This window comes from Crotalus tigris, unplaced genomic scaffold, assembly GCF_016545835.1.
Source record: "Crotalus tigris isolate CLP2741 ecotype Arizona unplaced genomic scaffold, ASM1654583v1 scf7180000021203.308827, whole genome shotgun sequence".
Classification (NCBI taxonomy): Eukaryota; Metazoa; Chordata; class Lepidosauria; order Squamata; family Viperidae; genus Crotalus; species Crotalus tigris.
This window is the reverse complement of record NW_024098395.1, coordinates 39,752-55,245: the sequence shown is the minus strand read 5'-3', so window position 1 is coordinate 55,245 and position 15,494 is coordinate 39,752. Positions and strand designations below refer to the sequence as shown.

The 15,494-nt window shown below is 49.0% G+C and overlaps 1 protein-coding gene across 2 annotated transcripts in view; it reads left to right on the top strand.

The window, feature by feature from the left end:
- Positions 1-12,815, top strand: part of LOC120320186 (protein phosphatase Slingshot homolog 2-like) — a 145,536-nt gene extending 132,721 nt beyond the window's left edge. For both annotated transcript variants that reach the window (XM_039369706.1, XM_039369707.1), the window contains 2 exons: positions 5,596-6,475; positions 9,796-12,815. In XM_039369706.1, coding sequence (XP_039225640.1) covers positions 5,596-6,475; positions 9,796-11,616 — 2,701 coding nt within the window. In that variant the 3' untranslated portion in view covers positions 11,617-12,815. The remainder of the gene's footprint in view (positions 1-5,595; positions 6,476-9,795) is intronic.
- Positions 12,816-15,494: the final 2,679 nt, after the last annotated feature.

The following is a 15,494-nucleotide window of genomic DNA, read 5'->3' as shown; positions in this document are numbered from 1 at the left end:
GGATAGTTGCAGCGTCCCTGTGGTCATGTGATCAAAATTCAGACTCTTTGGCCACTGACTCGTATTTATGACGGACAGTTGCAACGTCCCCATGGTCACGTGATCAAAATTCAGACTCTTTGGCCACTGACTCATATTTATGACGGATAGTTGCAGCGTCCCTGTGGTCACGTGATCAAAATTCAGACTCTTTGGCCACTGACTCGTATTTATGACGGACAGTTGCAGCGTCCCGAGTCAAGTGATCAAAATTCAGGCTCTTTGGCCACTGACTCGTATTTATGACGGACAGTTGCAGCGTCCCCGTGGTCACGTGATGAAAATTCAGATGCTTTGGCCACTGACTCGTATTTATGATGGGCAGTTGCAGCGTCCCGAGTCAAGTGATCAAAATTCAGGCTCTTTGGCCACTGACTCGTATTTATGACAGACAGTTGCAGCATCCCTGGGTCACGTGATCAAAAGACCTCCACGGTCCTTTCCCCCCCCCCATTCTGTTATCTGCCTGTTATTTCTCATGCAAAAGCCTCAAGCTTGTTTTTGTAACAAGAAACCACCATCTTGGGCAACCTGTTTTGTGTTTTCGGTGGAGGGACTCCCCACAGCCACGTGCCTGCCAGATGCCTTGGGTTCAAATGTCGGGAGGGGGGGGTTTCCGAAAGTGTGATTTGAAGCAACAACTGGTCAGAAACAGGACTGAAGGGAAGGAATTTGAATAAGAATCTTTATTGATTAGCCCGTGGGCCATATCGAAGTGCGGAGTCCCAAACACACGTTATACTAAAATGCAGTAAAAACAATTTAGAATGGAGTTAGTTAAAATATAATTTGGGATAAAATAGAAATAAAATACAATGTAAAATGAAATCGGGATAGAATACATTTTTAAAATGAAATTTTAACAGAACAGAACAGAATAGAATAGAATAGAATAGAATAGAATAGAATAGAGTAATGAATGGAATGGAATGGAATGGAACAGAACAGAACAAAATAATGAATGGAATAGAATAGAATAGAATAGAATAGAATAGAATAGAATAGAATAGAATAGAATAGAATAGGATAGGATAGTATAGAATATAGAATAGGATATAGAATATAGAATAGAATAGAATATAGAATAGGATATAGAATAGTATAGTATAGAATATAGAATAGAATAGAATATAGAATAGGATATAGAATAGGATAGTATAGAATATAGAATAGGATAGTATAGAATACAGAATAGAATACAATATAGAATAGGATAGTATAGAATATAGAATAGAATACAATATAGAATAGGATATAGAATAGTATAGTATAAAATATAGAATAGAATATAGAATAGGATATAGAATAGGAGAGTAGAGAATATAGAATAGAATAGAATAATGAATGGAATAGAATAATGAATGGAATGGAATAGAATAGAATAGAATAGAATAGCGAATAGAATAGGGAATAGAATAGAATAGAATATAGAATAGGATATAGAATAGGATAGTATAGAATATAGAATAGGATAGTATAGAATACAGAATAGAATACAATATAGAATAGGATAGTATAGAATATAGAATAGAATACAATATAGAATAGGATATAGAATAGTATAGTATAAAATATAGAATAGGATATAGAATAGGATATAGAATAGGAGAGTATAGAATATAGAATAGAATAGAATAATGAATGGAATAGAATAATGAATGGAATAGAATAGAATAGAATAGAATAGAATAGAATAGAATAGGGAATAGAATAGAATAGAATAGAATAGAATAGAATATAGAAGAGGATAGGATAGGAGCTGAAGGGATCTTGGAGCCAAAATCTCCCAAAGCCTCTGCACCCCCAGCAGCCTTGCCAGCCCAGCCGCGCGCGCGCGCGCGCGCGTGTGTGTGTGTGTGTGTGTGTGTGTGTGTGTGTGTGTCGGGGGAACAGGGCGAGGTGCCACTGGGCCCAGCTGACTTGACCGGCCCTTCCCCTTGGTCACAGCTGGTGGCCGCAGGATCACCTGGCCTGTTTTTGCCTCTTTCTGGAAAGCTGTGTTCCTGGGAACAGATGGTCCAGCGGGACCAGCAGCTGACCAGCGGCAGAACGAGTGACCGGGACGGAGTGTCCACTAAAGACACAAAAAACCCTCTGGGTCTCCAACGCCCCAAGCAACCTGATCTCTTGAGGCTTCGGATGTTGATCCTGACCGGATCGTGTCCGGCGTTGTTTTTCTCCTTCACCTCTCCTTGCTCAAGGCTCCACAAATCTTGCATAATGGTTTGTTTTTTTTTCCCCTCTGCTTTTCTCGCATAGGGATGTGCAGGTCATCCTCCACTTAACAACACAGTTCATTTAGTGACCGTTCCAAATCACAACGGCACGGGAAAAAAATGTCTGTGTCCCACTTAACGACTGTTGCAGCATCCAAATTCGGGCCCTCGGCAACAGGCTCAGATTTACGACGGTTTGCAGTGTCCCGAGGGGGGGGTTACGTGATCCCCTTTTGGCCGACTTCTGACATGCAAACTCAATGGGGGAAGCTGGACTCGCTTAACGACCGTATGACGAACTTAACAATTGCTCCGATTCGCTGAACAAACGGGGCAGGGAGAGTCATAAAGTGGGGCAAAAACTCATTTAACCGGCGTCTCATTTAGCAGCATAAATTCGGCGTAAGTCAAGCCCTCCTTGCATTTTTTTTTTCTCCCTCTGCTTCTCACTCAGCGACGTGCATGGAGCCCTTGACTTACGACGCCAACTGAGCCCCGGATTTCTGCCGCTAAGCGAAACGGTTGCTAAGCGCCCCATTTTGCGGCCTTTCCCATCACAGTCCTTAAATGAATCCCTGCCGTTGTTCAGTTAGCAACACGATTCTCACTCAGAATTTTGTTAGCTGGTCCAAATATAACAGAAGATAGAAAAGGAAAAAAATAGGAAAACAAGGGAGGGAAAAGGGAAAAAAGAGAGGAAGGGGGGTTGATTTCTGACTCCTTTTGGTGCACTAGTCCAGTGGTTCTCCACCTGTGGGTCGGGACCCCATTTGGGGTCGAACGACCCTTTCACAGGAGTCACCAAACAACGCAGTCCGCCATTTTTCCCCCCTTTTCCTTAGCTGTGCTACTCCCTTTTATTCTACTGGCTTTTGAAAGCCAATAGAATAGACTCTCTTGAATAGAGTCTCATTCTATTGGCTTTCCAAAGCCAATAGGAATTGTCCAGGCTGTCTCTGCCCTGCTGAACCCGCCAAAAGTCCCAGTCTGCAAACGGTGCTGCACCAGTTGAGTAGTCCTCGACTTACGACCGGTTGAGTAGTCCTCGACTTACGACCGGTTGGGGATCGCGGCATTAAAAAGGTTGAGAACCACTGCCCTAGAACAAGATGGTAGCATCAAAGCTCCATTTTTTACTTTTGCATAATAATATAAGCGAGCCGTTTTTGTCACAGCGAGCTTATCTAATCGGCCAAATCCCAAATCAAAGCTCCATTTTTTTTTCCCACCTCAAGCACAAAGTCCAGAAGCGGTTTCCAAGGGTTGGCAATACGATTTTTAAGTGGATCTGATTTTCCCACTGACCTAGCTCATTGATAAAAGGTGATCACATGACCTCAGGACAGTGCGACGGTCATAAATACAAGCCCGTTGCCCAGCATCGGAATTTAGATCACTTGACCATGGGGGGGGGGTGTTGCAAGGGTCGTTAAGTATGAATAACGGTCCTAAGTCCCTTTTTTGAGTGCCGTTGTAACTTCAAACGGTTCCTAAACAAATGGCACTAGAAGAGAATAGAGCTGGAAGGGACCTTGGAGGTCTTCTAGTCCAGCCCCCTGCTCAAGCAGGAGAACCTATACCATTTCAGACAGGTGACTGTCCAGTCTCTTCTTAAAAACCTCCACTGATGGAGTGCCCACAATTTCTGGTGGCAAGCTGTTCCACTGGTTAATTGTCCTCACTGTCGGGAAGTTTCTCCTTAATTCCAGGTTGCTTCTCTCTTTGTTCAATTTCCAACCGTTGTTTCTTCTCCTGCCCTCTGGTGCTTTGGAGAATAACGTGACCCCCTCCTCTTTGGGGTAGCCCCTCAAATACTGGAATACGGCTATCATGTCTCCCTTGTTCCTTCTTTTCTTTAGACTAGCTAAACCCAAGTCCCTCAACCGTTCTTTGTATGCTTTAGCCTCCAGGCCTTGGATCATCTTAGTTGCTCTTCTTTCCACTTTTTCCAAGGTCTCAACATCTTTTTTGTAGTAAGGTGACCAAAATTGGTTGCAGTATTCCAGGTGTGGTCTCCCGAGGGCAGGGGTAGGCAACCTTGGCACTTTTATAACTTGTGAACTTCAACTCCCAGAATTCCTGAGCCAGCCGTGCTGAGGGGAAAGGGAGAGGTTTCCAAGCTGAGTCATGCTGGCTCAGGAATTCTGGGAGTTGAAGTCCACGAGTCATGAAGGGCCCAAAATTTCCCTCATGCTGGCTCAGGAATTCTGGGAGTTGAAGTCCACCAGTCATAAAAGAGCCAAAGTTGCCTACCCCTGCCCTAGGGTTTTATAAAGCGGTACTACTATGTTTCCTTGAAAATAACACCGGGTCTTATTTTATTTTTATTTTTTTGCCTCCAAAAGAAGTACCAGGTCTTATTTTCGGGGTAGGCCTTGCCTCACCTCCGGCACCGACAGCCCCACCCAGCTGGTCCACTTCTTCTGGGGCCAAAGTTCTGCAGCTGCATTCGGGCCTACATTTTGCAGTCAGGCCTTTCCAGAAAGCCTAAGCAGCCGAGAATCGAGCTATGGATGCAATCCATAGCTCAGTGCTCGGCTGCTGAGTCTTGTAGAACCGAGCTACGGATTGAACCCATAGCTCGGTTCTTGGCTACAAAGGCCTTCCGGAAAGGCCCGTGACTGAGAAATGCAGACTTGGCTGCAGAAGAGGCCTCAGAAGAAGAAGTGGGCCAGTGAGGAGAGGCCTGGCTGCCAGATAAGCGTGTGCTGGGCGCATGGGGCAGCTCCACACACCCCCGGCCTTGCTTGATTTTTAGGGGTGTGCCTCGTCCCAAAACTAGGGCTTATTTTTGGGGTAGGGCTTATATTAGGCCCACTCCCCAAAATCAAGCTAGGGCTTAATGTTGGTATAGGCCAGGGGTCTTCAAATTTGGCCCTTTGATGACTTGTGGACTTCAACTCCCAGAATTCCTCAGCCAGGCACACTGGCTGAGGAATTCTGGGAGTTGAAGTCCACAAGCCAAGTTGGAAGACCCCTGTCTTAAAGCATCCTGGCTGAGGAATTCTGGGAGTTGAAGTCCACAAGTCATCAAAGGACCAAGCTTGAAGACCCCTGGTGTAGGCCTTACTTTTGGGGAAAACACAGCAATACTTCGCGTGATCTTGATGCTATGCCTCTGTTTATGCAACCCGGGACTGTATTCGCTTTTTTGGCTGCTGCTGCTGCTGCACATGGCTGGCTCACCTTGAAGTGATCATCCAATCGGATTCCAAGGTCCCCTTTCACAGTTGCTCTTTTTGAGCCAGATCTCGTCCAATCTGTACTAAATAATAATAATAATAAAAAGACCTCCCTTCATTTTCTCTCTCTCTCTCTCTCTTTCTCTCTCTCTCCACAGCAAGCAACGCCACAACAAGCTCTGGCGCTCGCACTCCGAGAGCGACATCTCGGACCACCACGAGCCTATCGGCAAGTCGGGGATGGAGGTCAGCAAAAAAGAAATTACCACCTCGGCCGACCGGATCTCCGAGAACAGGTCTTCCAGCAGCCTCGTGGCGGTGCCCGTGGGGATCGGCGCCAGCCCACACGGACCCTTGCTGTGCCATTTGGGCTCCGGCCCTTTGCCGAATCTTCCAGGCAAGGAGAGGGTGATCCAGCTGGAAATTGCGCCCCGAGACATCGACGCCGAGCAAATGGAGGACCAGCTGAATTTGAACAACCTCAACGGGTGCCCTACCGGATGCTGTGTGGGCGACGCCGAGTCGCCCCTAGACAACTGCAATCCCTCCGAGGCCTTACTGGAGCAAGGGGGTGCCTTGACATCGGCCGGCGGCTTTCCGGACTTGGCGGTGGACGAGTTAGAGAACGACGCCCTCAAGCCGGGAGACGGGAACGTCCACCTGATGCCCATGGAGGTGTTGGAGTCCTGCTTGCGAGACACGCCCAGCCCGCCCGGCAACCTTTCTCAGCCGGACGAAGAAGAGGAGGAGGAGGAAGAGGAAGAAGAAGAAGAGGAGGAAGCTACAGCGGGAGATTTTGGCACGGATCGGATTGACTTCTTCAGCGCGTTGGAGAAGTTTGTGGAGCTGTCGCAGGAGAAGAGGCCGCGGGCCACGTCCAGAGCGGAAGATCTGGGCAACGGGCGAAACGGGAATCCCCGGGTCTCCGGCTTGGAGCTGCTGCCTTGCGATCCTGCCGAGCAGGCCCGGCGAAGCGCCTCGGCGGGCAGCTCCCCGCAGGTCTCGGAGGGGTCGTCTCTGGAGGAGGAGCAGCTGAAGGTATCCCAGGAGGAGGGGAGGAGGTCTGGGTGATCCCCATCGCTCCCAGCACTTTCCAAGCCTGGCCTCTTTTAAGACTCGTGGACTTCGGCTCCCAGAATTCCCCAGCCAGCCATGATGACGATGGCTAGGGAATCCTGGGAGTGAAAGTCCACCCGTCTGAAAGAACGTGGGTTGGAGAATTCTGGGTGCTGAAGTCCACAAGTTGACTGGGCAATTCTGGGAGTTGAAATCCACAGGTCTTAGAATTGGCTGGGGAATTCTGGGAAGTGGACGTCCACAAGTCTTAAAGCTGCTAGGGAATTCTGGGAGTGGAAGTCCACAAGTGGAGCCACCTGCCTCCAGAAGCGGTGAAGGCGCCAACACTGGAGGTTTTTAAGAAGAGACTGGACAGCCCTTTGTCTGAAATATTATAGGGTTTCCTGCCTGAGCAGGGGGTTGGACTAGATGACCTCCAAGGTCCCTTCCAACTTTATTATTATTATAAATAATTACCTGTACGCAACAACACTGGAAGTCTTTAAGAAGAGACTGGACAACCCATTTGTCTGGAATGGTATATGGTCTCCTGCCTGAGCAGGGGGCTGGACTAGAAGACCTCCAAGGTCCCTTCCAACTTTATCATCATCATCATCATCAGTAGTAGTAGTAGTAGTAATAGTAGTAGTAATAGTAGTAGTCTTAAAGCTGTCGGGAATTGTGGAAGTCCACAAGTCTGGGGAATTCTGGGAGTGAAGTCCACAAGTCCTAAAGTCGCCAAATTTGGAGACCCCTCTTTTAAAGTGGGATATCCTCCCCTGGAGGTGAGGTGGACCCTCCTTCTCCTGGCCTTCCAGAAAGGTGTAAAACCAGGGCTCTTCCACCTTGCATGGGGAGCCCAGCAATGTTTACCAGTGTTTAATCATCCTTGCCTCGTTTTAAAACTTTAATCTTTATGGTTTATATTTATATATGTTTTGATATTTTATTGTTTTTATTGTACACCAGCCACCCAGAGTCCCTATCATAGGAAAATGGGTGGTTCAAAAATTAGATAAATAGATAGGTGGGTGGCTGAGTAGATGGACTGATGGATGGAGAGAGAAGTGAGGAGATGGATGGATGGATGGATGGATGGATAGATAGATAGATAGATAGATAGATAGATAGATAGATAGATAGATAGATAGATAGATAGATAGATAGATAGATAGATAGGGGAATGGATGGATTGATGGAGACAGATATGATTGATAGAGAGAGGGTATGGCTGGATGGATAGATGGATGGATAGGCAGACAGACAGACAGATAGATAGATAGATAGATAGATAGATAGATAGATAGATAGAAGGGAATGGATGGATAGATGGATTGATGGAGACAGATATGATTGATAGAGAGGGGGGATGGATGGATAGAGAGGATGGACAGACGGACAGACAGACAGACAGACAGACAGACAGACAGACAGACAGACAGATAGATAGATAGATAGATAGATAGATAGATAGATAGATAGAAGGGGGAATGGATGGACAGATAGATTGATGGAGACAGATATGATTGATAGAGAGGGGGGATGGATGGATAGAGAGGATGGACAGACGGACAGACAGACAGACAGACAGACAGACAGACAGACAGACAGACAGACAGACAGACAGACAGACAGACAGATAGATAGATAGATAGATAGATAGATAGATAGATAGATAGATAGAAGGGGGAATGGATGGACAGATAGATTGATGGAGACAGATATGATTGATAGAGAGGGGGGATGGATGGATGGATGGATAGAGAGGATGGATAAATGGATGGACAGACGGACAGTCAGACAGACAGACAGACAGATAGAAGGGGGAATGGATGGATGGATGGAGACAGATATGATTGATAGAGAGGGGGGATGGATGGATGGATGGATAGATAGAGAGGATGGATGGACGGACGGACAGACAGATAGATGGAGAATGAATGGATGGAGAGAGAATGGGAATTAACCCTGAGTGAAGTACCAACCCTTCCCCTTTTATGCCAGGGGGCACCAGCACCAGCTTCCCCTCTTCCTCCTGCTGCTTGGCATCTTCCCAAATCGCAACGGGACCCCAGAATAACAGCTCGGTGGGTGCCTTTCCCGACCACCATCACCACCCCCAGGATTTGGGGAGGAGGGCGTGGAGAGGTCGTGGTGGCACCCAAACTGTCTTCTCCAGGGAGGGCCAGGCAGCTGCTCCAGTTCCCTTGGCTGCTGGCGCCCTCTGCTGGTCAAGGAGTAGCCGCAGAGCCAAACGGCAGGCTTGCTCCATCCTCCTGTGTGTGTGTGTGTGCAACCCCATCCCCGGAGCCCCCTCCCTCCCTCCTCGCCAGATGAAGACCTCCGCCACATTTGCAACCCAGGAAGGAAAAGAGTCTTGGTCATACTGATTGTACCTTGCCGTTGTTGATCGGATTACAGATTGTCCTCGACTTACGACTGCTCACTTAGCGACGGTTTAAAGTTGTGATGATCCAAATTTGAAGTTAATCTTCCTTCCCCCCCCCCCCCCCGGTGGTCCCATGACTGCATTTTAGGTGCTCAACATTTACAGGGTAACGTGGCGAAGTGGCCAAATTTAACTAGGGTTTGCCCTAAACTGGCATTTACTTCCAGTTCTTGACGAAACTGCAGTGTCTGCTTAATGACTACAGATTCGCTTAACAACCGAAGGGATTCGCTTAACAGCCGTCACAAAAAATAGAAAAGAAAGGTCAGCCCAATCCTGACTTTGTACACTGATCGTAGGTAGAAAGTCCATTGTGGCTTTGAAAAGTCGAAATTCAGAATTACAGGCACTCCTCCAGTTATGACCACAGACGGGCTCCAAATTTCTGCCGCTAAGCGAGACATTTGTCAAGGGAGTTTGGCCCAATTTTGCCACCTTTTCTTGCCACCGTCGCTAGGCAGTTGTGAAGTTAGTCCCATAGTCATTAAGTGAATCGGCCTTTCCCCGTTTGCTTTGCTTGTCGGAAGGTCACAGAACGGGATCAAACTGACCCCGGGACATGGCGACCGTCGTAAATGTGAACCAGTTTCCAAGCATCTGAATTTTGATCATGTGTCCATGGGGATCGTGCAATGGTCGTAAGTGTGAAAAACAGTCGTACATGTGAGAATCAGTCGTAAGTGTGAAAAAAGGTCATAAGTCACTTTTTTCAGTGCCGTTGTAACTGGTCGCTAAATGAACTGTTGTAAGTCGAGGACAGCCTGTATGTAATGTGGCCTGATTTGATGTTGAAGCCTTTGGATTGTCACCAAATTAAGGTTCTTTTTTCTGCTTTCTTTCTTCTTTTTTTCAGCTCTCGGAACCTGAGCCTCCCATGGGCCTGAGCCGGTCCCATTCCCCTGTCATCTCAGTCAAAGGGATCGTCACTGAGATCGAGTCGATCCATCAGGGAGGATCGCAGGGACCAGCCAAGGCAGAGACCACCAACAATCCACTCCCAACGCCCAAGAGGACCCTCCTCCACGAGACGCCAGCTGAGGACAGCAAGCACGGGAAGGCCGAGGAGGCAGGGGACACGGCCGGACCTGTCCCAAAAGAAGCTGCTCGGGAGCCGTTGAAACCGGATCCAGATGGGTCTTCGTTGCCCCCAATGCTTGCTTCTAAGCCAGACGTGGAAGGAAGGGGCTTGGCTGAAGACCCCGCAGATGCCCGAGTCCTCCCCGGGCCCAAATGGTGTCCGGGTTCCGTCCGACGGGCCACTCTGGAGTTTGAAGAGCGTCTACGGCAAGAGCAGCAAGATTTGCAGCACACTCCCCCTATCGCCCTCTTCCCCGTCCGGAAGAATTCCAGGAACGAGTCCCCCGCCTCCGATCCAAGTGCCAAGGGCAAGAACGAGGATCCACCTCACGAGCCGGCCGAGCTCCCGAAGAGTAACGAGGTCTTGAGGACGGGCAGCAGCTGCGAGACCATGACTGTCACTGAACCGCCGTCGGAAGTGTCTCCTCCACCGGAAGTCCCTGCGGAGATATCGGGCGTAGCTCACGAGCACCGGATGGTGCTTTGGATGGAGAGTGACGAGAGTCCTCCTCTGCTCAGCCCCCTCCCCAAGAGAATCGAGATCATCGAATACACACCTGCTTTGCCTGGCACGGAGGGGGCCGAGAAGGGGGGCACCGCCCGGACCCCAGAGAAAACCCTGGATGAAAACTGCAACGCCACTTTCGGCTCGGAGACGCCTAGATGCAGCCCGGATTCGTCTGGGACTCCAGAACAGGAGAGCGGCCCCTTCAACAAAGCCCCCTTCTCTTGGGGGAGCCCGAAGGAGACGGACAAGGAGGCGGGGAAAACGGCACCGTCTAACCTGGCAGCCCCCTCCTCTCCTGCCAACCGAGCGAGGTGTTCCCCTCCACCTTCTTCATGTGGCCAGCCCCGTCTCGGCCTGGAGGGGGTCACTCAGGACAGTACAAGCACCGAACCCGAGCCTGCTCCCTCGGGGGGCTATGCTGGAAATGGCCACTTCTCCCTGGAGGAGAGGGGAAGGGGTTTCTTGCCCTGGACACACTGGACCCCCGATCCGGGAAAAAACCCTCCGGACGTCTGCGCAGCCCCACCTCTCCGCTGCTCTCTCCCTCGCCGTTCTAGCTGCGACGCTTGCGCCAAAGACAACGGCCAGGGGACAGGCCTGGTCAAGCAGCTGGCGAAAGAACTGGAATGCCGCCTGCGGCAAGCTGGGCTGACCACGCCGTCCCAAATGAAGCGCTCGGCCTCTTTGGCCAAATTGGACAGTCTGGGCTCGCTGAAGGACGACTTGCCCCGTGGCTGCTGCCTGTCCATCGGCGCCAGACCGGTCTCGCCCGAATCGCTCCGGGTCCCCATGCCGGATCCGGTCATCTCCTTGGCCCTCCTGTCTCCCGAGCCCACGAGGCATTTGGTAGAACCGGTCAAGCTGTGGGAAAGCCTGGCCCTGAGTCGGCCGGTGGAAAGACCCCTGGCTCAATTTGCCCAAGACTTCCCCCCGGCCTGTGGGCCCCCCGAAGGAACGTGGACTTGGGGCCACAGCCCGGCCCAGCCGGCCGGCCTCGCTCGAATCCCCCCCACCAGAACTCGACTGCCCAGGAAATTAAAAAAATCCGAGCGGAAACGAACCACCAACCCCGTCTACAATACGATGTGATCTCTGCCTCGGTTTCCCCTCCTTCCTCTCCCCCCCCTTCCTCCTCCCCCCCCCTTCCAACTTTTCACAATCCCTCGGTTGTGTGTGTTCTTCAAATTGGCGCAGATGTAATATATAACGAAACATGCACTTTATTAGTTAGGTTGTTTTTTATATATATATATATATATATATATATATATATATATATTATATGTTCTTTTATTTGTACGGTTCCTCCTTTTTTTTTTTGCATGTACATTTTCTGAAGCGGCTAAAATTCAAGGTTTTACAAAAAAAAAAATTACTCCCCATCCGTGCGAGGGACTGCAGGAGCATCCCGTGCTGTTTGTCGTGTTGTGTTTTATTTCGTTTTGTTTTTCATGGGATGTTTTTTTTTTCTTCCTACCTATGAAAAGATTTTTACCTCTTAATTTTTTTTTCCCCAGCTTTGTCTTAAAAGAACACCCTTTCTTTTGCAAAAAACGAAGAGGGGGGGGGGAAGAGGCCGTGGGTTTTATTTTCCCACCGTCATAGTCCAGCTGTTGCCAGAGAGTAGGGTTTGGGGTGTGCAAAGCCCCCGCTCTGCTAATTAGGGGTGGGGGCCTGACAGGAGCCCCTTAAGTTCCACCTTGTCCTCCTCGGGTTGAACCCCTGGATCCAAACATTTGTGAAGTTTATTTTCCTTGCTGCTCGCCTCCAAAAACGTCCAGGAGAAAGCCACAATATTGTAGCCCACGCACATCAGGACCACGTCGCGCCCGTAATGCCACTGATGTCCACCATGCCACCTCTTGTGGACCCCCCCCCCAAAGGGCCATCCTGATGCATTTGAGTAGGGGGTGTCCGCTGTCTCCGATCTTCTCCCTCCTCCCACAGGAAGCCCTTCCCAGACCTGGTGCCCCCTTCCCTCAAAAACATTTGCCCACCTCTGCAGCTTCCGCCTCTTTCCCCAAGTGTGCCCACCCACCCACCCACCCAAGGCCTCTACAACACAGCGGGCAACCGGTAGCTTTGCCCACCGTGTTAAGGGCAGGGAACGCGTCGCGTGCCTGTGCGGGGGCTTGCAAGTGTGCCCCTCTTTAACTGCCCTTGCTGAAAACAGACCCTTTTTAGCCGCAAAAAAAAGAGATTTAAAATTTTGTGGGTTTGTTTTTTTAAAAATATATATATATAATTTATTTTCCGAAAGGGGTGTTCTTTTAAGGCAGGCATTGGGGGAAAAAAAAGGGTCCGATTGTCCGGTTACTTGAATAAAACGGTGGGCCTTCTCCAAACTTGCTGGCTATCTCTTGTTTCCTTTTCTCTCCACTGTGCAAAGCTGTGGGGGTGAGGGGGCTCGTGGGGAGGAGGGGGGGTCTCCTTGCCTTTCCCTTCCCCGCTCCCATCAAGCACTTCGATTAGACTCCAGAAATGAATTAAGAGTCGGGGGGCCACCCCCCTTGGTCCTGTTCCTCTTCTCCCACCTTCATGTCACCAAAACAGGAGGGGGGAAAAATTGCGCGTGTTTTGCGTCTTTGTGTTTCTGTACATAATAGGACTTATTATAAAGGGGTGGGGAGGGGGATTTTTGTCCTGCCCCCCTCTCTTTGTCCTGACATCTCTTCTGTAAACTGGAAAATCCATTTTTCTCTCCCCCCCCCCCATTTAACCGAATTATTTGCACTTCTCTTCAGAATTAGGCCCAAACTGTTTGAACGGTTACCCATTGTTTTCTTTGTTTGTTTGTTATTAAAAAAAACAACAAATATTTGAAAAGTAAGGGAGGGGGGTTATTTTGCCAGCGGGTGCCAAAACGCATGCAAGTTGTGTGTTGCTGTTTTGTTTGTGTTGTTTTTTTAATTTCCTTTTTTTTTTTTTTTTGCCTTCGGACCGACCCGTTGCATTCACCTGTCTCGTGTGTCGGTTCTCTCCGGTGTCCTTCGTGGACAGGTGTGCGTGGTGCGCTGATCCTTCCCTTCCTTTTTCCTCTTTTTTCTGGAAATCAGGGTTTTCCACACAAACGGCTGTCGTGTAACACATCCCGGTGGCGCGGAATGTATTATTAATGCACTAAAATATTCCTTCCTCTTCACTGCCACCCGAACAAGAACCGTGTCTGGATTTATTTATTTTTATTTTACAAACTTGAGCAAGCCAGGAGTGTTCTCGGCTCTGTCCTTTCATTTTTTATTTTTATTTTTTTTAAAAAAGTCGTTTATTTCTTAGAAGGCTAAGAAACTCCTTCCGGAAAAATCCGTCACGTCTTTTTGATGCTCTTCCTGTGGACTCTGTAGCTCTCCAGACCGGTTCGGGACCAAAAACTTGAGGTCCGCAAAGAGATTTAGAGGAGCATCCGGTGGATTGCACCCCAAAACTTTCCGGGAAATGGGATGCTCAGCTCCTCTCCTCTTGGGACTTATGATAGGTTTAAGCAGGGCACTTGAACTGCACCATCGACTTCCCAGCAAAAGAGGGTGCCCACCGGGGGGAGCGTTTGAGGGGGAGTCCAGTCCCCCTTCTCATAAAGGTCTCCGAGTCTTAACTTGAATGTTGTGCAAATCGTTGGAGCTCAGTTTGGCCAGGTGGGCTTTTGGGGGGTGGTGTAGAGTTAATTTTGGAGGAAGTACCCCCTCTTTTCCCCATCCCCAAGCCCAGCTAGATGCCTACACCCCTTAACTGTGAGGAAGGGGGATTCTCTGTGGCCGGAATGGGACAACTCACCACGACCACCTTGCCACGGGACAATTTGCTGTCGCCCACTCACGACAATTCCACACGGGGTAACTCAGCGCGATAAATGTTATCCGCCACCGTTTCTTGGACATTACATCGAGAAAAATAGAAATAAAAACCATAGACAAGAAACGGCGGCAGGTAACATTTATTGCGTTGAGTTATCCCGCACAGAATGGTCCCGGAGCCAGTTGGCGACAACGAGACCCTTCTGTGGCCATTACCAGGCCAGATGACCACCAAGATTGGAGGGCTTTAAATGAGCCCCCCCCCACATCACGATCCATCATCCTTGTTGCTCCTGAGTGGGTCAAAAAAATCCAGCGTTTCCTGAAGTAATTCTTCTCCGACCCAGAAATTAGATGGTTGTGCTGGGGACTTTTCCGGGCTGCTTAAGAACTAAAAATTTTGATTTTTTTTTTCTGCTTTATTTTTTCCTCAAAGAAGGAAGGCATTGATTGGACCTTGGGGGGGGGTGGATCCAGCCAGCTCCCAGTTTTTTCTCCCTACCCCCCCCCCATGCCAAAAGAGGGAACCCCCTTCCCGTGTCTGGAATCTCTCCTTATCAAAAAAATTTTGTTTTGATTTTATGTTCTCGGCGGCCTTTTTCTTCCTTGCAGGCGGCGAATTTAAAAATTGCAACCATCCAGGGGAGTATTTTACCCAAGAATGAGAAATGGTGGGTCTGTATTTGGGGGGGGGCAGGAGGGCAGGGCCCCCCCAAACTATTCGCCTCCATTTCTTAAAAGTCATCAGGGTCTCTTCGGGAAGCGAAACGCGTACCTTGCAGCTCATTGGAGGGGGGGGTGTCTCTCTTTTGGGAAGGGGAGCATCTCTGTTCATCCAGTTGCACTCCAGACTGGGCTAATTCCAGGCACCCAATATCTGCAGCCTTGGGGTGGGGGCTCCCCTTTTCTCACAATCAAAACTAAGAGGGCTGGAAAAGCTTTGCCAGCTCAGCTTAATTTATGTCGATGGATGAAAACTCAGCGCTGATCGAAAGCTTTGCTGTGTTTTTTTTTTTTTTTAAGGGGGGTATTTTTTCCCTCCTTCTGGACTTCTGTCCTGGCTCCTCTTTCTGCATTCAGGAGTCAGAGGTATCCAGATTTTTTTTTTTGGAGAGGGGGTCTCCTCCAGCAGTCCCCATTTCCTTCCCCACCCCCCAAAAAACCCCTTCATTTTCA